Genomic DNA, 22,060 nt, shown 5'->3' on the forward strand with positions numbered 1-22,060 from the left:
GTCTGTCACATTCTTGTTTTATCTGTATTTAAACAAGGAGACAAATGGTACGTGTGCATAGTTTTGACATTAGTGAGTTACATTACATACTTTAAATTATATTATGTGTTACACTCACTTGGTGTGCAGATGAAGTGATCTATTCATATTCAAAGTGAACAAAATGGAAACTTCACACAATGCGCAGGCCTGTGGGTTCTACAGGACTCCACCTTGTAATACTCACCCACTTCCCCTTAACCGCCTGAAGGCAGGAAGAGCGGAGAGACAGAAGAGGAAGAGAGTCAAAGGGGGATGGGCTTACAGCTTTCATTTTAGGTAAAAAAAAATATGCAGAAGTGAGAGGTTCAGCAGACACCCTCAAAAGGAGAGAGTGAAAAAATAGGAGGAGAACCAGAGAGACGAGAGTCAAAATAAAAACTCATTTGAGGGACTACCTGCAATCATGGGTCCTTGGACAAGGACCACTACAGAGCGGTATGGTATAGGTAAGACAAACACGCCAACTTGTGTGTGTGTGTACCTTGTGTCTGTGGCTGTGTGTGTGTGCATATACTTGTTGTTATAGTGTCTCTATTATAAGGCATAACTGTAAGCTCTATATTCTGTGAATAAAAGTGATTAAAAAAATAGATGCCCAACACTTCCTGCTTGACAGGATGTAGGTAGATGCTAATGGCCTTAGAAGTTTAGGATGTACATATCAGATGTAATCTCCCAGATAACTTCAAATTATATTCGTCATTTACATTTTGTGCACTAAAAGACATAAGAGCTGCAGTGGATTGTATGAGGGATTAAGATCAAAACCAAAATGAACCATTGATCCTAAGCAGATTGAAAAATGAGTGACAGTTCGTATCTCCACCCATGACACATTATGCAGCACATGATTCATAAACTAGAAGATGAATTATCCCAAAAAATGAGAGTGGATAGTGTGGATTCATTGTGTGACAACCAATTTCAGTGCCAGGAACAAATCCTAGATGGTGCAAGCACAACCTGTCAGCACCCTTTGTAGATTTTCTGGTATGTGGCTTGAATATGGCCGAGGCGATCGGCATGGGCCTGCGTCGGATATGCAGCAACATAAACAAAAAATTTGTGAGCACAAAGATTTCTGACTTCTATTACAAATTGGCTTGTTGGCTTGTAGCTGATGATGCACTGATTGATCGGATATTTGCACAAAGTTTGACCACTAGTTACGGTTCATATTGTTCACACTGAAATGTTTCATCCTAACACCCCTCAGAGCACTTTAACGATAACATTTTAATGATCCATTCATCATGAATTGTTAACATAACTACTCAGTGAAGTGTTGTTTATCTATTGTATCTAAGCGTAATATCTTCCTGGTCTGTGTAAGAGTTCAACACAGGAAGTGGAGGAAGAAGGAAGTTTGTATGAACCTGCTGTAGCCTACAGCTGAATACACTAAAAAATGTCACATAATCACATAATGCTATGAAGTTTACATGAAGGGTTTTCATTCTGAAAACTGGATGCTTGCAGTACTGGTGTAAAATGTCTGCCCAGTTTTTTATGCACAAGACGGAACATTTAGTCACTGAGTAGGTGTGACTTCTTTAGTGCTCAAAACGACAACCTGCCAGCTGCTGTGGCGCGACAGCAGCAGTTTCACAGTTTTCTACCACCAACTTATGCACCGTTTGAGTGAGGCAGTGTACATACTGTACAGTAGCTGCTGCTTCAAAAACCTGTTGCTGGTACTCAGTAAAGATAAGGCAACAACTGACAATGATACCTATTATTAATTAATATATTGATTTAATTTTCAGAAGCAATTAATCATTGGTCTATGAAATGTTATACAATAGAGTAAATGGGCATCCCAATTTTCCCTATGTGATATTTACAAAAAGTGTAAATGCAATTTAAATAAGAAGGTAAAAAGACAAGAATTATGAGCTGTGTAACAACCAGAATCCCTTTTTATGCTGACCTGAGAGGTCTGGTGGATGTAAACTGTGCCACATCGACAAGTATTTCTGCAGTGCATCAGGTGCATGGTCATAAACACAACAAACAAAATGGCAGAAACGCAACATTAAACAAGAGGAGTATTTATATGTTTGTGTTGGCATTGTGTTTATTCTAATTAGAGGGATAATTGATTCAATCCTAAAGTTAACAGGGAGCCAGTGTACTGAGACCATCACCAGGGTGTGACCAGGCTTTGCAGTCATGCAGCTGAGTTTTGGAGCGAGTGTATTACAGCATCTCGGCTTAAACAGAAATACAGAGCTTTAATAGTCCATAATAGCATAAAAAATTTATCTAAACCCTAAATTACATTTTTTCTTCTTCTTGGTATCCTGAAGACAACCATATACACAATAAATAACCTGTGGTTCGTTATTATATTGCATTTGAAATCTATTTTACTTACCTCCTTCTATATTTAGATGTTCATATGCAAATGAATGCACAAATATTCTATAAAATGTAATTGGTTGTACATTAATTGATCAACGTGGGCTGGGAAAAATGAGAGAGGAGGTGTTACCAATAGAAAATTCGTGGCTCCGCTCAGTGTTTCGCTAAACAATCTGATAATTGTCAAATGTATCCTTCATCAGACTGTGACAATCTTGTGTTTTTCTTTTTGTTTTGTAGTAAAATGGAATTTTGTTGGCAAAGGAGAGAGGCAGCTTTCCCTGGAGGTGGGTGATACTGTCCACATCCAGGAGGCCTGTGATGGTAAGAATTCTTCAAAACACAAGAGACATCACTCCTTTTGAAGTCCTGAATAACCTATTTATGTTTTTCTAAACATGTTTATCAGTTGTAAAAAAAAAAAAAAAAAAAAAAAAGTTGTAAAAGAGCATGCTGTATTTTAATAGTTTCTATACATGTTATAGATGTTAATTAAAGATACAGTATTGTCAATGTTGAAAAATCTGTAACATAAATTAAATTAAGAATTGCTCTGACATACAGAAAGTACTGTCATTTTGATAAACAACGCCATATATATCAAACTATTTTTTTTGCTTTTGCCAGCATGAGCATACTGTACCAGCTGTACCAGTTTACTCACCAGTCTTGACATGAGCTTCAGCCATCTTTACATTTACAATCTCAGAGCTCATGATTCACCCTCTACTTGAAGTTGTGTCAAGTTTAATGCTGAACTCACAATGTTTCTTCTGGACAAAGAAAACCACATTGTCATACATATTATGTTTGGTAATAAAATGATGAAATATCCTGTTTTCAGGATGGTACAGAGGATACTTGGTGCGGAACAAAGCCCAACAGGTAAGCGCACTGGTTTTACATCAGACTGTGCACTGATACTAGCTCATAATGATAGTCAACCAGATTTATTCATCACAGAGATCTTTCTAACTTATCTCTACACGTCTTTCTCTGTAGGGCGTGTTCCCAGCCAGTTTTGTCCATCTCAGGGAAGTCATTGTTGAAAAACGAGGGTGAGTGGAAAATTAAAAGTATGCCCTATGTCTCCAAGTTAATTTTGATGGATTTATGATGTGTGTGTGTGTTTTTAAATGTATTTTCGCACAACTACAGAGATGAGGAGGTGGTGATCTCTCCGGATATGCCCTTGGTGAAAGAGGTGACCACCACACTGAGGGAGTGGGGCAGCATATGGAAGCAGCTCTTTGTGGTAAAACAAACAGTATTAACAAACCAACAAAAACACTCTTTGTGTCTGCGACTTGGTGTGTATGTGTGTGAGTGTAACACTGTGCGTTTACCTGACCAGGCTAATAAACATGCGCGGGTGAAGCAGGTCCAGAGGCTGATGTGGGAGCTGATGGAGTGGCGCTCACAGCTCCTGTCTGGGACTCTGCCCAGTGATGAGTTCAAGGAACTGAAGCAGAAAGTCACCTCCAAGATTGACTATGGCAACAAGTACGTCAAATCCTATGTTTACACTTTAATATGATTCCTGTATAATGCCAGACTTTCTTATATTTTATTTTTCTCTGCTTCCTCCTCACCCCTCTGTGCACATGCCTCCTTATTGTCTTCACCCTGTGTCTTTTATTCACCTCCATCTGTCTCCTCCTGACTCCAGGATCCTGGAGCTGGACCAAGTTGTCCGCGATGATGATGGGAGCATCTTAGAGCCAGAGCGGGCCAGTGTCATCAGTCTGTTTAGGGCCCACGAGGAGGCTACGGCAAAGATCAATGAACGCATCAAAGAGGAGCAGGTACAGACAAAGTGGGAGGGAGCAGAAAGAGGGAGAGGGTCAGCAGGGTTGTCCTGGCACAGAAAGAGGATCTCAAGAATGGATGTGATGACGTTGTGCAATTACAATGTGATTTATATGGAAACCTATTTGTCATTGCTGTGGTTTGTGGTTTGTCTGCACTGGATCAAGGGTTTTTTCCTGAGAAACTGTCATGGGTTGTGAGCATGAAATATAAAAGCTATACTGCAAGATGGTAGAGCTGAAATCATAATATTGTTATTTAATTTAGTTTCTTTTTCTTTCTGACAAGAAATTAGTAAAGTGAAACTTTATGAAAATGATATGGATATTAAGTTTCACTTGCCAGTCATGTCTGCCAGCTAGGCTTATAAGAAAGAATTAATTTCCTTTTTCCTTAAATTGGCTTCACTTCAGCTCCATGCAGCCTATTTTACATTTCAATACTGATTCATTAGGAAGAATTTGCTCCGTTAAGATTTTCCTTCTCAGAGAATTTCCTCTCTTACAAACCTGCAATCTGTGGGCTGCAGCTGGTACACCCTGGCATTAAGCAACCAGCTATTGTACCAGTCAACCACATTTGCCAGGACCTTGTAATGGAGGTTTTTTTTTGTTGATCCTTTCAAACCTTTGTCCCAAGCTAATCTCCAAAAAATGATGTCCTCCCCTGCAGTCCAACATTCAGACTGACCACAGCGGGATCTCGGCACGGATCCAGTCGTCACCCACCCACAGCCTCTACGTCTTTGTCAGGAACTTTGTCTGTCGCATCGGAGAGGACTCTGACCTCTTCATGTCTCTCTATGACCCCATCAAACAGACCATCATCAGGTATCGCCTGTCCTTCTCTCTTAGCATAAGCCCCCAGCCTCATACAGTGAGCTTCCAAAGGCTTTTTAGGCGATGATACGGTACATGCTGATGTGTTGGACGTGTGTTTTTTCTGGTTTAATTAAAGTTCCACATTAATTTGAAAGTTTAAAAAAGACTGTTAACACTTTGAAGGAGTCACTGGGTCACATCAAGATCAAAAACATGGTCCATAATTATAGACAGATATAGATTTCATTTAAACAGCTTATACCGGCATGACTCTGCCTATGAGCTTGAATTTCACTGGGATGGAGACTATAAATCTTAAAGTAAGTAAACTCTATTAAATGAAATAAAGACAAAAGTGAAAATAAAGATGAAGTGGCTTCAGTCTCCTCCATATTCCTCTAAGTGGCCATTCTCTGTCTGGAATGAATAAAAATACCTTTGAATTAAAGTTTCTACCTCACCTCCATTCCTCAGCTGTCTAAAACACACAGATACAGAACGTGCACGCTCCAGCCCTCACATACACACACCCTGTTTCTATCCTCTCCCCTTGCTTGTGTCTATAAACCTCTCCCTCTCTTGTTTTCTTATTTGTCCTCTTTCCCCCATTGTTGAAGCTCGCTAAATTAGAACAATGGCCTGCCAAAAATAAGAATACCGAAAACGCAAATTGTAGTGCAGCAGATACTGACTGGCAGCGCTGTGTGGTGCCTGACAGTGCCAATGCTAAGCCCTGTCACTCACTGTCATACTGGGTATATCTATGTCGCTGCTGCGGCAGCTGGGAGTATTAAGATAGAGTGGGATCGATCACCTTTTGCTATTTGCCCTGATGTCTGATTCCCTTCCATCTCACCTGTGCTGCTTATATTTGTTTGTTAAGTTATTTATGTTCATCATTTATGTTCATGTTTTTTATGACAATTCTCCCTGCACTGTAGCCACAGCTGCTTATTGTATGTCTGTCTTTCTATTCTCTTGTGTGCTACATGCTTATATGTAAGGTATGTCATGGTTTGCATGGAAAATACTGTTGCCAATGGAAGAGATGTACTTGTAGCACTTGAATTTAGATGGCTATGCAGTGGCACTGGGTGACATTAATGGAGCCTGTCAGAGGACGACTCAAACATTAAAACTTCAGTCTCCCAGAAATCATGCAATGCCATATCAGTAAACTGCACGCAGCACACTCGTATACACCAGCCCAGCTGCTGTTTCATTCTCTCCTAAAGAGTACCAGAAAGATGATGGAGGTAAACAGTCCGGCTTTATCTGGACCAGACACTCGCTCACTCCTGGACTGGACAGAGATAACGTTTCTATCCCCTTGATTCATCACTTCTTGTAGGTGGAAATATTTACAAGTCCCCACAAAAAAACAGAGTTTATTTAGGAGAGTAGAGGGAATCTGTGGAATTTCAAGTGAGGAGAATGACATTATCTTTACTGCAGCTGCAATTTCTGATAGTACGTGTGGTTGTGTATTGAATTTATTGTGTTGTATAACTAAACAGTGATGTAACAGATACGATGCATGTGTTTTAACCTTTTACTACCTCTTGTACAGTGAGAACTACTTGGTGCGTTGGGGCAGTAAAGGGTTCCCTAAGGAGATCGACATGCTCAACAACCTGAAGGTCGTCTTTACAGTAAGTGACCACAGGAGGGCACTGTCACACTGTTTCTCAGCAGGGCATACTCACACACACACACATACACGGCACGCTGCACTGTAAAGGGATGTCTTATTCTTATTTCTTATTTCCTTCAAGAAGATTGCATTGTTCCTTTGTTTTCTCTCACACTGTCCTTCACACAAACTGTTCTCTTTTATTCCCCCTCCCTTTGCTTCCTCTGCTCTCTTCTGTCTCTCTTCTCCTTCTTTGTACTTTTGTCTAACAGGACTTGGGGAACAAGGACCTGAGCAGAGAGAAGATTTATCTAATCTGTCAGATAGTGAGAGTGGGCAGGATGGACCTGAAGGAGATGAACCACAAGAAGTGCACTGGGGGTCTGAGGCGGCCGTTTGGGGTGGCAGGTACTTGAGCAGGAGCCAGTATATCTGCCCATTCTAGTGGTCAATGCTGTGTTGAGAGTTTACTGTAGCTATTAGACTTACCAAATTGCCTCTCTTTGAAAGCTGCAGTACAAATGACAATTGACAGAGGCTGGTTTTTCTCATTCAGTTTCTATATTTCACCAGTTTGACATTTACCTTTAGATTGCTCTTTAAGTAATTTTTCTTACTGTTGTTTCCTAAATGTCAGAGTAATTTAGTCTGATTGGTCAGCTGTTTCCTCTGCAGCTGTAGGTGCTGTCACTCATATTCACACATGGTAGTCGCCTGGTACAACCACAGTCATCTTTTGCACAGATAAAACTAACACGTTGCTGGTGACCATCCGCTACAGTTTCTCTGCTTAGTGCTGCTCCAACTGGCTTAAATATTAATAATAAAAAAAGTTGCCTTTATCTTCATGAAACCGCACAGCCTCTCACTGCTGACTGATGGGAATCCACATAAGAAATTACTGTATTTCATTTTCTTTGATTTTTGTCATAACAGACACATTTGTTTTCTCTTCTCGACAGTGATGGACATAAGTGATATCATCAAAGGGAAGATTGAATGTGATGAAGAGAAGCAGTATTTCATTCCCTTCTTCCCGTATGTCCTATTTTTCTCTTGTATTGCTTTACCCCCCCATCCCCATCCCCACCCCCACCCCCTCCCTCCTTGTCTTATCTAAGAAACTTAAATCTGTCTTCACAGACCCTCCTTGTAATTAAAATAGCAATAATGCAATTTTGCGTGCGTGACGGTTTCAGCATCTGCACAATTTATAGGATTAAACGCTTTCTGTGTGTTTTTAAATGTGTTTGTGTGTGTGTTTGTTTGGCTCAAGGGTGGTTGCTGAGAACGACTTTCTCCACACCTTGCTGAACAAAGTGACAGCGTTACGAGGAGACAGTGGTGGCCAAGGTACCGTTCCGCATTTACAGGCTTTGCTCTCTGTTTCCATGTGTGTAAGCCACGCGCTCTCTGAGCCAGGTTCAGTGGACCTGTATGCGCTGAAGGTTCCCGCTGGACTGCACATGCTGCAGTCATTTGTGGTCACATAAAACGGCCATTCCTCATCGTATCCCTGCCTCTTCTTTCTGCTCCGTGGGTGAGAATGAAGGACATTATCCTGATGGATAGCATGTGCCCTTGAGCCGATGTTTTCATATTACTTACCCTTTAGTTCTCCCCTGCCCACTACCTCACGTTTATAGCCGACTCTGACAGCCCCTATGGGTGACACTGTCTTGTTCCACATAGAGTAACCCCAAATGTAAGACTGCACTGTCATATTGCACAGCTTTTATCTTTCTTCTTGCTCTTGGAGGCCCAGGGCATAACCTAGATATGAACGGAGCACCCGGATAGGCAGATATGGGAGGAGCACCTGAGGCCACCAGATGGCTGTTCTTAACATTACTCACCCTTAATCTCTCCTTCCTCTCACTTTGAGATGCTTTTGCCACCCACATACACAGTTTCCCCTGTAGGTATATGGTTAGCCTTGAAAATGTGGGTTTGTGACATAGTCTAGATTTCACAATTTCCTAAAATAGCTCACCTCTTTCCTTTATTTTTTTTTTTTTTTTGTGTTGCTTTCTTGTATAATTTCTGGGAAAGCTGTGAAAGCCCATACTCCTCAGGAGAGAATTACTGTTCATTTTAATAATACACTCATCTTTGTCACCTTGTCTTACAACCTTTTCACAGCCAGTCTAGTCTGCAACAATTGTGGCTATTTTCACATCCTTATAGTTCACATTGGAGCACTTTGACGTTATGTCTCCCATAGATAAACACAAAGTGGTTTCTCACTTCAGGTTGTATGTTTCAGGGTTTTTGTGGGTCCTTAAAACACCTTCAAATGTTTTAAATTCAATTTAAATAGGACCAGTCCTTGAAATTCCTTATCTATCCACTTGGCTTTAATTTGAATTTACTTACTAGCAGAGAGAAATAAAAACTCCTTTCTGGATCCCTTGTTTTAAACAGCCAGGAGTGGCACCTATTTTTCCAAGTAAATGTTCTTAAATTGAATATTGAATATTTATTCCTGTGAAGCTCTCAAGTATTACATTTAACTTGCTCATATTTACACACATCCTGTGTTTACAGGAGAAGTTGTATTTGTTTATTTGTATCAACTTTGGTCACTAGTGGATGAAACTGTCATATTTCTTTCTCTCAACCCTGTTACATTTGACAGTAATCTACGCAAAATCCCAGGAATGAGTGAGGAATAAATGAGGAAGTAATTTTGTGTATAAACCAGTGTTGAGATTTATCAATATGAGAAAGGTCCAGTGATGAAATCTAACTGATTTTCTTTTACTAATTTAATGCATCTATCCATTTTTGGCTAATAACTAGTAAAATATTCAACTGTTGAGGTTCACAAGTCCCATCATGATGCAAATAACCTTAATCACACTGCAGTTGTTATTTTGATGATGAGCCAACATCAACCTCTCTCTAACTCGACCTCCATCCAGGTCTGTGGGTGACCATGAAGGCTCTGGTCGGGGACATAGTTCAGATCCGGAAGGAGTACCCACACCTGGTGGACCGCAGCACCGTGGTGGCCCGCAAGCTGGGCTTCCCGGAGATCATCATGCCGGGAGATGTTCGCAATGACATCTACCTCACCTTACAGGGCGGAGACTTCGACAAGTACAACAAGACAACGCAGAAAAACGTGGAAGTCATTATGTGGGTCTGTGACGAGGAGGGCAAGGTCATACAGGTGAGCAGCTTGAGGAGGACGGGGCATGTAGGTGTATTTGAACAGGACAGGGATTTGTGTAAAGAGGGATTGGTTTGTTGGTGTGGTGTTTGAGTTGGAGTGTGTGTGTGTGTGCTGTTTAAGAGATTGAGGTGACATGGGCCAGTGAGCAAGCACTGCACTGATCAAGAGCTCACTCACCCTCTCATACACAGGGGCACATAGACGTGGCTTTATCCCAGGATGGAAATCCTTTCTAGGAATAAACTGATGCGCACGCACATACACACACACACACAAACATAAAACCCTTCAGCTCAATATGAAATGTATATTTCTTTGACTTGCTCTTTCCTAGAACTCTATCTGTCTGGGAGCGGGGGATAAGGCGGTCAGTGAGTACAGATCTGTCATCTACTACCAAGTGAAACAGCCCCGCTGGATGGAGACATTCAAGGTGTGTGTTGGGATTTCATGCATTCAGAAAGTGTCCAGACTTTACTATTTTAGAATGTTAAGTTGCAGCTTTATGCTAAAATGGTTTAAATTCCTTTATTCCCTTGTCAAACCACACTCAGTATCCAAAATATAACTTTTTTTTATTCATAAATTATGAACTTATTACAAAATGACACTTACATACATTTTTAGAGCCTCTGCTATGACACTTGACATTTAGTTCATGTCCCTCATTTCTTTTGATCATCTCTGAGATGTCTGTGCATCTTGACTGCAGTGCAGTGTGGTAAATGCAGCCGAATGGACAAGATCTGAAAAGACACACGCCTGTCTCTGTTAATCTCATCAGTTATGATGTGTAATAGAGCAAAAACCAAGTTATTAGGAGAAAGCACCTGCCTGCAGAGCTCAGAGACAGGATTGTGTCAAGGCACAGATCAGATCTGAGGAAGCGGACAAAAACAGATATCTGCACCATTGAACAACCAGAACCTTACAGCTGGCTGCTGACCAAACTGAGCAATCTGGGGAGATCCTGATGGGGAGAGACTTCCAGAAGAACTGCCATCACTGCAGCACCGCTGATCTGGGCTTAATGCCAGAGTGACATACAGTAAAAGCTGGATGGAGTTTGCAGAAATGCACCTGGAAAGGAGGTGATGGTCTAATGAAACCAAGGTTGAACTTTGCCTCGGTTCTAAGCGTCTCGTCAAGAGTGCACCACGTCTCGCTCTTCACGTGCTGCAATACCAACATTAACAGTGATGCATGGTGGTGGTAGTATTATGCCATGCGGCTGTTTTTCAGCAGCAGGGACAGAGGGACTGGTCAGGGTTAAGAGAAAGTGAAACAGAGCCAAGTGCAGAGATATGCGTAAGAAAGCCTGCTCCACAGCACTGACACTAAGTTCACAGCCAGGTCTGCAGTTGCTTGGGGCGACTCAGTGGACCGGTCCAGCCAGAGCCCTGATTGAACCCAATCTAACATCTCTGGAGTGACCTGAAAATGGCTGTCCGCTGACGGTCCAGTTCAACCTGACAGAGCTTGAGAGGATCTGGCAGAAAAATCTCCAAATCCAGGTGTGGAAGGCTCGTCACGTCAGAAGACTCCAGGCCGTAATCGCTGCCAAAGTGCTTCAATAAGCACTGAGTAAAGGCTCTGAATACTTATGTCAATGTGATATTCAACTTTTTCCTTTTTACCAAGTTTGCAAAATTTTCTAAAACTCCATATTTGCTGTGTTATTATGGGATACTGAGTGTATATAATGAAGGAAATAATAATTTGAAGCAGTTTTAGCATCAGGCTGCAGCATAACAACGTGTGAAAAACACTTTCTGAATACAGAGCATGTGTTGAATTTAACTTTCTTCTATACAAGTCACTTCATACAGTTCCATTGAAAATGTGTGCTTGTTTTATGACTTATATCTTTTGTATTTCTCATTTCAACCATAACTAACCCCAGAGTGTGATTTGGTGTACCTTCTAGATATGCATTGTTTTATGTTCTATAATAACGTGAAATGTCCTCCAGGTGGCAGTCCCTCTGGAGGAAATGCACAGAATACATTTGCGCTTCATGTTCAGACACCGCTCTTCACAGGAGTGTGAGTATCAGCTTCTTTCTCTTTCAGTGCGGTATATCCACACTCTTAACCCTTCCTCTGCTCTGATCCCCTGAGCACAATGTCAATGATTAGAAGCAATTTAGAAATGACCCAAGGCATCATTACACACACTTGACTATACAAATCAGTAGTCTTCTCTCCTCCCTTTTCATTCCCCTGGTATCTGTCTCCATCGACTCTTCCTCCCTCTGTTAACACATCTCTCTCCTTTTTTGTCATCAGCCAAAGACAAGAGTGAGAAGAACTTTGCCATGGCCTTTGTGCGTCTGATGAAAGACGATGGGACAGTTTTACAGGATGGACTGCATGACCTTGTTGTCTTCAAGGTCAGAAACAATTTGTTGCAGAAACAAAACAGATGAACCCATAAACTGATATAGTAATGATATAGTAAAATAAAAATCCATCAAAGATGTAACAAGTTAATGAGATGAAATGAACAAAAAAAGGTTAATCTAAAAGTGGTTGAGTCAACCACATCTTGTCTTTCTTGAGTTTTTCAGAATAAAATAATTACTGTAAGCAACTGAAAAGCAGGTCAACACACAAAATTTTCACTTTTACAGATACAAACCTCCTCTCCTCTGAGAGCAATAAATGACAGTGATTGAAGGTCACAGTTCATTACTTTTGTTGCACCAGCCAGTTTTGGACTGAACAGCCCAACCACAATAAACCTGAACTACTGTACTTTAAAATACCAGGTCTAACTGGGAACTCATCAGCGGCCTCTTCATTACACAACCAGTTTTCGGGATTCTTTCCATTCATTATTCATGGTCAGACATGAATAGATGGGAACATTTGTTCCAAGTGTACCAAAGCTCAATGCCGTCCCCCAGGTATTTTTGTGTGTTTTTAATATATCTACATATTAGTGGGAAATGAGGAGTGAGTTTACAAATCACTGAATCATGCTGGATACTTTGTATCACACATGATAGAAACAAAGCAGATCGACACTTGTCTGGAGAAAGTTAATCCCAGTTTTGAGACATCTGTTCAGCTGTAACTATCATCAAAGCAGACTTAAACATATAGTGAGTTTGGATCGGCGATTATGGCCACCGCGACAGGTTGAGCGAAGCCAAATAGATTTCCTGCCAAATGAGCCAGAGCTAAGATTGAATCCCCTTATTGATTAAATGCCAAACCCAATGAAGATTAATTACTCGTGATTCACTCAAAGACCAAATGGATGGCCCCCATGTGCCCTTTCTCGATTATCTCTCGTTATCCCTGCACTCCTCTCGATCTCTGTGCCACTCACGGCTTCAATCTCTCAGTCGCTGCTTTTCCACCCACTCACTCATTATTACTGTTATGGCATTAAAGAGGATAGAGTTGATGTTTCAGGCCCTGGTGAAACTATCACCTGAAGATGGTAGATGTATGAAAGAATGTAAACAAAATATAAAATATATATGCCTAGAGAAGATATCATGTCTTTTTCTCATATCTCTTTGCCCTCTTTCCTATTTGCGGACTCTATTCTGTGTGGTGCCTTTCAGTCAAAGGGAAATGCTCTATCAACAGTTGGTGTTGTTTTTGTTTGTTCTTTTTTTCTAAAAGGCCTTCCTGCCCCCCCACTGTTTTCAAAGTTATGAATTTACAACCCAAAGTTGGGTTAGGCAGAAGGAGATAAGGTTACAGAGGGGTATTGCTGTGGAAATGGTGACTTCAATCATTGTTTGTCATTTTTTTCTCTTCAGGGCTGGTCTGATAAATCACTGCAAGTGTAGCAAATCCCAGTCTTTCTCTCTGCCTCCTGCTCCCACATTTGCATCATAATATTTGGAATAAACACAGGAAATATAAATGTTGTCCCACTGCACCTGTGTCTCTCTCTCACACATGCACACACCCCCACACAGCAAACATCTGTGCCATCAGTAAGATAGTAGCATTACTGCAGTGACAACATTCTTGGGTTAAAAATGCTATTTTTTTCTCAGGGTGACAGCAAACGCATGGAAGATGTGAATTCCTACTTATCGTTGCAATCGACCCGCTACCACCACGGCGACCCCAACAAAGGGACGACGCTGAGCCGCAGCTCCAGCAGTGTGTCAGGCGGCGGAGGCCTGTCGGTCAGTTCCAGAGACAGCTTCACCATCTCCACCCTGGTGTGCTCCACCAAACTCACCCAGAACGGTATGTGATGTGTGTGCAGGTCAATGTTGAAAAACCCCCTTTTTACGACATTTAGCTGACATTAAGCTCCTCTAGAGACTTGGCAGGACAAAGACACACACATACAGTGTACACACACACACACACACACACACACACACACACACACACACACACACACACACACACACACACACACACACACACACACACACACACACACACACACACACACACACACACACACACACACACACACACACACACACACACACACACACACACACACTCATATAAAAGTTGAGCAAAGGTTAGGGCAAAAATTATGAGGAGGTCCTGACGCATAAAAAAACATTAATTAACAACTTTTTTCCAGCAATGTAATAAAGCCAGGTCAAGACAGTGAATCGTTGGTTAGCTGTGAAAGTGGCAGAGGACAAACACAGTGCTTTGTAGTGTGCACATCGCCTCGTCACGTCATGGTTGGGAAATTTAGATTTCACCTCAGAAATTTGGTGGAGAAATACTGTTATAATAGCTGTTATTTTTGGATTTAGTGTTAAATGTTGAGTGAGGATGACAGGAGCTGAAGAGTGAGGTGAGTGAGGTTAGGGTAGCAGAGACATCTGACCAGTTAATGATGTGTTAATTAGGTTAATGTTGCCTGGAGTCTGTGAGTTTGTGTGCGTGTTACGGTCATGGGATAGTAAGCAAAGGATTGGGGGCAACTGTCTCTATACATGGGTTTTATTAGTGTGGAGTGTCGTCATTTTGTCCTACACACTCTGGCAGGCAGCGAGCTACACACACACATAAACACACACTAAAGTACACATCCACATCTACAAAGGCATAAACGCACGTACACTCCAGACAGTAAGGTGCATCAGACGCAGGTGCAGTGCAACAGCTGTTACCGAGGAAGCCAGTCCATCACTATAATGAACATTATCCTGCAGCATTAATCACCTGTACCACACACACACACACTCTCTTTCTCTCTCACACATACACACACACATACAGAAAAGGTTCTCGGGCATGCACTCACACAGAGTTGTTTAGAGCTACCCACCAGATGTGCGGCTTGGCTTGGTGAGTCAGAAATGATTGGACAGGGATGGCAGTCAGTTTAAAGCGGGCAACCCTACAGGGACTTGGAAATCTGCCCCATGTCAAACTGTAGCAGAATTAATGATAGAAACTGGAGATTTGGGTGTTCAGTTGAAAGTCTCACTAACCAGAGGAGCAGGGACTGTCCACATGACAAATCATCACCTGACAAATTGCCACTTGGTTGTTTCTTTGCGGTCAGAGAGGAACTTAGATGGCACTGAACTGAATATAGAAATGCAATCAGGGCTCTAGCTTATAGACATTTTCATTATTGATTAATCTATCAACCGATTTGTTTGTTTTCTTTGGCTAGAAAGCTGTATTCAGCTGTTGAGTAACTGATTTATTGTCTGTAGGTAAATTTAGTGGAACTGTTTGTGTTATGTACAACACAGAAGGCGACACACATTGTTCAGTGTTCAAGGATAGAGTGTGAATATATAATATAGAGTTTAAGAAATGACTTTGCACGTTGTGTGTGTACTGTCGGCGCAGTTGAAAAGAAAATGTTCTCTGTTTGTGTGTTTCCTCTCCAGTGGGACTGCTGGGTCTCCTCAAGTGGAGGACAAGACCTGAGCTCCTCAGAGACAACCTGGAGAAACTCAGACTTATTGATGGGGAGGAGGTGGTCAAGGTCAGTCTGTCTGTTTGTCTTTAAACAAGTGTGTAGACGGACGTGTGTGTCTGTGTGCACTCCCTTGACCTCTCCTTTACCTGGTTGTACGTGTGTAGTTTCTGCAGGACACTCTGGATGCCTTGTTCAACATCATGATGGAGCACTCTCAGACTGACGATTACGATATCCTTGTCTTTGATGCCTTGGTGAGTGTTTTGTTGTGTGTCTGTGTGCGTGCTTTGTCAACAGATGCGGCTGATTTTATTTGACAGCGTGTCTCTGTGTGAATCATGTCTGACATCTTCTGTATCTACCTGTCCATCTCCCTCCAAATAAACACGAGTGACAGATGATAGCACCTAACTCCTTGTCCTACCTGTAAATGTCTACTGCTATATAAACAACTCTGTCTCTGTTTCTCTCTTGTGTCTGACAGATTTACATCATTGGTCTGATCGCCGACAGGAAGTTCCAGCACTTCAACACAGTGCTGGAGGCCTACATCAAGCAGCATTTCAGTGCTACACTGGCCTACAAGTAGGTTATATCCTGGACTCTCATTCTGTTTTTCCACCTTATATTGATTTAAACTGATATTTTAAGCTGTCTAAACCCAGACAGGTTACAGACAACTATGTGTGATAACAAAATATGATCAGAGTCACACTGAAGAAAAAAAACAAAACAATTGTGAGAGTTTGATCTTCATAAGTGCCCAGAAAACTAGAAAACTTAAGTTGAAAATCAGTATGCTCTTGCAGCAATGCTGTCGCTGCCCTGAGTGAGCAAGGACAGGTCCATATTGAATTTGCCACAGGATACTTTATTATCAATTAAATTGACTGAGCGAGTCTGGTTACTTAGGGTTTAAACTGTGGCCTCCATAAAATGCCAGCTGAGGCATTAAATAAGGTCTGACTTTAGGAAAGTTTCACGACAGTGAAAAAACATATTAAACACATCACACAATTGCATAATTTTTCCATGTGGAGACACGCCCCGGGGTATTGGCCATGTCAGTCTATCACAAGTTTTACACTGTTCTTGTTTGTTACAAATGGTGGATTACATGATTTCCCTGAGGCATATTCTCTCATCTCTGAGGAATTATGAAATCCTTTAAATCCATCAGATAATCTCAGTAATGCTTTGTCATTAAGACAAAAAACACACACACACACACACACACACACACACACACACACACACACACACACACACACACACACACACACACACACACACACACACACACACACACACAAAAAAAAAAGACTGTTATGTTATTCCCAGAAAGTTTGACAGGGCATCTCAAAGTAGATGATCAGTAATCCATGCATAAATAGCTGTCGTATCGGCGGGGGAGTTGTCCCAGCTGGAACCAAACATATAATCCTATCAGGTTTGCCATATAGTCAGTGCTAAAGGAATACAAGTGTTAAACCTGTGGCCATTTCAAGATGTAATGTAAAGTGACTGAATGCCACCACTGGAGGTCAGTGTGTGTGTCGCATTTGGAGCTCTTGACTGAAAAGGATTAGAGTGTGCGTCTTTCCTGAACTCCCAGCTAGCTGCTGGAGCTTTAACCCTGCCTCTCTGTGGAGTAGCAGCTAAAGCACTCAGGCATACACCTCAAACATTTCTGGCTGCTTCTTCCTCTCTGTTAATACACTTCGCTTGATTCAGTGGGCACAGGAGACAACATTTGTTTGTGTTGCCAAAGCTTTAGTTAGGAAATTAAAAACATCTCAGACTCCTCCTGCCCCTCCCCCCTGAATCTGGTCCTGCTCACCCCCCAACTGCCTCTGCTCCTCCTCTTTGCTTCCCAATTATCCCTGCCAGTCTCCTCCTCTTCCTCCTCCTCCTCCTCCTCCTCCTCCTTCTCTTTTAACTGCCTTTCTCTCCTCCTGCCTGTCTTCACTTCATCTATTCATCTGTTTCTCCATCATCACTCCATCCTTCCCCTGCCAGCGTGTTGGTGTTCACCCTCTTTAAGAGGGTCACTGCAGCTTAACGCCTGTCAGCCCTGAGGCTGTTATGTAAAACTCTCTAACTCCCTCTCTCTACATTTTAAACTCCCTATCTCTTCCTCTTTTAAAAAAAAAAAAGGAAAAAAAAAGAATAAATCCTGTGCTTGTCTTTAAGCCATGCACCAAAACAAAACCAGGGAAATACTGAATGGTAATAACGTTGGTAATATTTTCAAAGCCACCCTGATGGCAGTGGGACCAGATTAGAGTTCATTTTTTAAGGGAACTTTTATTGTTTAAGAGGATTGGGCAGTTTTAAACCAGTTAGTGGGTGATCCCCTGTTGCCATTTCATGGAAACAGAGCTGTCTCCAAGCCAATAGTCTTAACCCTCTGCAAGCCTACCGCATTGTTTTATGTGTTACGAATATTCTTATATTGCACAGCTTATATCCAGGGAGAGGAACACTGGTAGGTTATAAACTCGAACTGAACTCTGTGCTGCTCACACACTGTGACACACTGCAATACTTATGGGTGTGTCTAAAGGGACCTGTGGGCTGTTCTTGTGTTTGAGAATGACTCTTTCACCAGGAATCTGAGGGCAAATAAAAATGAATGTGAGCTGTGTGAAAGGTACATCTGTTGAGGTGTGAAATACTATTTTGCCATTTTCCACCTCCACCTCCCTGCCAGTCTTCCTCTCTCTCTCATTCTGTCACTCTCACTCTGTTGCACTTTCTCTCTCTGCTCTATGGAAGTGAAAAATGGAGTTGGCGTTCAACTTTCCGCACCTGTGGATCATCGGAAAAAAGGAATGACAATTCTGACTGAATGATTTTAAGTCGTTTTATTTTATTTTCTCTTTCTTTTTCTCCCCCAATTTTCTCTCCATCCTCCCCTCCTCCTGTTTCTCCACCTATCATCCTAATCCAGAAAGCTGATGTCTGTGTTGAAGAGGTACCTGGATGTGTCCAGCCGAGGGGAACAGTGCGAGCCCATCCTCCGGACCCTCAAAGCGCTCGAGTACATCTTCAAGTTCATCGTCCGCTCTCGCATGCTCTACTCCCAGTGAGTGTTTGTGTAGCTTTTTGTGAACCGATCATTATGATAATGACCTCTAATTTCTCTCTGATGATGCAATAGAGATTCTTCAGGGCACACACGCACGCACGCGCATGCACGCCGGCCAGTGACACTGCATTGCCAGAGTAATCCTTTCTGACAGCTCTGTGAGAATGGGCTGCTGATTGCAGCACTAACGCTGCTAATAAGCATTGATGATGAAGTGCAGCGTCCAAATGAGAGCTAATGACAGGGCAGAGCTGCTGAACAAGCAGCCGGCGATACGCCACACAGACAAAGTTCCTGCAGGAGAGACTTATGACTCCCTCTGTGCTGAGGCGAGAGCTGCGCCATGTGATAAGTGTAAACACCATTTATTACTGCAGTGCAAAAGCTGACGCTGACAGATCAGAAACATGATCTGCAATTGTGTTAGGTGTCTCGCCTGTGGGAGATTCTCAACACCTATTGTGTGTAAAGTGTGTGTGTGAGGTGCAGCCCTGTCTGGAATCAAGTGTTTACAGGTGAAGAGATGTTTGCCTTTAACGTGCATGATGTTGTGGGGTGTGTGCATGTCTTCGATGCGAGCAATGTATTAGTGTTTGTGAGCTGGGAGGGGATTTCTGCCTGTGTGTTGTGTTGTGTTGTTGTGTATGTGTTTGTCATTCAAAGTCCACTGGTCAATGAGGGTGTGTTTTTTTAATCTGCTAGAGGGCATGACAGGCTTTGTCTGTTCAAATTGGAGTGTTTCTTTATTTATTCATAGTGTCTGTGTGTGTGAGTGTGTGTGTGTGTGTGTGTGTGTGTGTGTGGTCTGCCAAGAGAATGAGTATGTGTAATGATGTGAATTTTTGTGTACGCAAGGCAAGCCCACACACAATATATATATATATATATACCGTATATATATATATATAGCATACTTCTAAGTATACAGTATGTCTTTGTGTGTGTGCATCTTATTATCGCTTCACTGCTTCTGGATTGACTGAGCTCCAGTCGCCAGCCTCCCCCGGGGATCTGGGAACCGATAAATCCCCTCTCTTCCTCTGTGTGTGTGTCTCTCCCCCTCAGTATGTCACTCCCCCAGCCAACCTGCAGCTGACAATTTCAGTCTCCTCTGCTTCTAAAGTTGTCATGTCATACTTCTCCTCTTAAAAGGTCTTGTCAGTCTTAAAGACAATCAGGTATTCAAGGGAGCCACCGGTGCTATAGGTGAATCTGTAAGGCTCCATCATCACCATCACCATCAGGACTAGCAGTGATTAATATTTAAAGACGGTTGAGCACTGAAGATTTATGAGCTTGTCAAACTTGCTTCATGTTCTTGCAAAGTCTATTAGGAATGTGAAATGTTTACTTCAAATATATGTAAGACGTGCTGTACCACATTTTGCTGTTTCCTCTACCTTCTCTCTGTCCTTCACGCCCCGTAGCTTTCATTACACCCTCGTCCTGTGCATCAGTTGTATCTGTGTCTTTTTCCTTCCCTTGAGCACTTGCTGTGTGCTATATTTCCACTTTGTGCCCCCTTTCTCATTTTTCCCCCCTCTTGTCATGTTAAATCTCACCTTCTTTCTTACCTTCGCTTACCCTCTTAATTTTTGTCACACCATCTCCGTGAGTCTTTTCTCATTAATGTGATTAGGATCTTGTTATTAATAGATCACTTATATTTCCTATGAGATATTATATTATGATTCCATAATCTTTTCAAGTTATCACAATCTTGATAGGCGAAGATATTGTGCATTTTATTCCCATAAGGCATGAGCGTTTCAGCATATAAACTACATACCCCTAGTTCTGTTTCATGTGGAGGCCGGTTGTATCAGACCTTTGGTGACCCCATTTTCCTATTATAACCATGTACGTGTTTACCAGAATTGGATAAATATTCTTATATGCTGTTATGTCCATGTAATAATTTAGTTTAGAGCCCCAGTTTTGCAGGTATTTTCAATGTGTTAAGGTGGCTATACAGTAGTTTATTAATTAACTTCCGCTGTTTGTTCTATATAATAATTGGCACTTAAGCAAACATTTCAATCAGAAGATAGCGTGCTGCTTTGGTCTGGACCGCACACAGTTAGAGGTTAGATTCTCTGCCCAAACCTCAGACCAGAGCCAGGTCAGGCCAACCCCCCCTACCTGGTTTTGAGATTAGATAAAAGTTGGATGCTGACTGTGGAGTAAGTAATTGTGTGTTAATCAGAAATGTTATGCATTAAGGACGTAACCTCCAAACACAGCCTGTAATGGATGCATTTTAAGTTTACAAACAAAGTTACAGTATTATAAAATTGCAATACTGTTCTCACAGTGTGTGGCTCGTCGTTGCTCGCAGTTCACATCTGAAATGCCTCCATGTCTTAAAATAACCCTCCTGCTTTATAGACACACTAGAGGAAGTTTCATACAGTAGCTTATCTGTTGCACTATATTTAGGATTTCTAATTTTGTTATTGTATCATATAATTACAGCTCACATTATTTTGAGATCATTTCTTGTGATATGACGACAGTATCTATCCACTCCACTAATAATAATCATGAAGCTCATCTTAGAATAATGAGAAACAGTTCATATTAATATATTCTTTATCACATGCAGAGCTCAGGCCACAGTGACACTTACTTAATTTACTCTATTCCATCCAATAGTGACATGATCCCCAGCTTTACAGACCAATTAATGTTTAATGCATTCCAGCTTTTACAGTCATACTGATTGACCCAACAGGAGTGATAATATGAAAAACAGGGTGACATTTGTGACTGATTTGCTTAGACAGGGATCCAATCATTCATGGGTCACGTGTTCAGTGTTGCCTTGTTGATCCTATTCTTTCCTCTCACCCACAACTACATATGGCTGAGCATTACCCTCCCTCCCACTCTCCCCTCTTTTCCTGAGACTTGTCGCTCTCTCCTACCACCCCCGCCCCCTGCTGATCATCTCCCCTTCATCCCCTCTCTCTCTCCTCTCCATCTGTCTCCAGTATTAGTTTGATGAGCCGCTGTGGTGTATTTGAATTCATCTATGTTCATTTTTAGTTCCACATCCATCGTTTGAGTTGGATTAAAGTGAGTCATTTACTGTACTAAGATGGGATGCAACTAAGTAACATGAAAGCACAACCTGGTGTTATCACCTAACAGTGACCCTGACACATCTCTATTGTACATCATCTCTGCCCACACACACACACACACACATATACATATATGCACAGACAGGGCTGGTG

The 22,060-nt window shown here is 41.8% G+C and overlaps 1 protein-coding gene across 3 annotated transcripts in view; it reads left to right on the top strand.

Moving 5' to 3' along the window:
• Positions 1-351: 351 nt before the first annotated feature.
• dock2 (dedicator of cytokinesis 2) overlaps positions 352-22,060 on the top strand; it is a 95,334-nt gene continuing 73,625 nt past the window's right edge. For 2 of the 3 annotated variants that reach the window (XR_014595691.1, XM_083980581.1), the window contains exons 1-21: positions 352-488; positions 2,647-2,730; positions 3,251-3,291; positions 3,409-3,464; positions 3,565-3,661; positions 3,761-3,909; positions 4,076-4,211; positions 4,888-5,045; positions 6,607-6,688; positions 6,942-7,077; positions 7,632-7,707; positions 7,946-8,022; positions 9,594-9,844; positions 10,182-10,280; positions 11,820-11,892; positions 12,136-12,239; positions 13,869-14,067; positions 15,699-15,796; positions 15,895-15,984; positions 16,215-16,315; positions 18,684-18,818. Coding sequence is in view for 2 of the 3 variants with exons in the window: in XM_083980581.1 (XP_083836707.1) it covers positions 446-488; positions 2,647-2,730; positions 3,251-3,291; positions 3,409-3,464; positions 3,565-3,661; positions 3,761-3,909; positions 4,076-4,211; positions 4,888-5,045; positions 6,607-6,688; positions 6,942-7,077; positions 7,632-7,707; positions 7,946-8,022; positions 9,594-9,844; positions 10,182-10,280; positions 11,820-11,892; positions 12,136-12,239; positions 13,869-14,067; positions 15,699-15,796; positions 15,895-15,984; positions 16,215-16,315; positions 18,684-18,818 (2,285 nt within the window). In the remaining variant the exon portion in view is untranslated. Of the gene's footprint in view, positions 489-2,646; positions 2,731-3,250; positions 3,292-3,408; positions 3,465-3,564; positions 3,910-4,075; positions 4,212-4,887; positions 5,046-6,606; positions 6,689-6,941; positions 7,078-7,631; positions 7,708-7,945; positions 8,023-9,593; positions 9,845-10,181; positions 10,281-11,819; positions 11,893-12,135; positions 12,240-13,868; positions 14,068-15,698; positions 15,797-15,894; positions 15,985-16,214; positions 16,316-18,683; positions 18,819-22,060 lie in introns of all 3 variants that reach the window. The other variant, XM_083980580.1, reaches the window with a different exon arrangement.

Source organism: Trachurus trachurus, assembly GCF_905171665.1.
Source record: "Trachurus trachurus genome assembly, chromosome: 10".
In the NCBI taxonomy this organism is placed as follows: domain Eukaryota; kingdom Metazoa; phylum Chordata; class Actinopteri; order Carangiformes; family Carangidae; genus Trachurus; species Trachurus trachurus.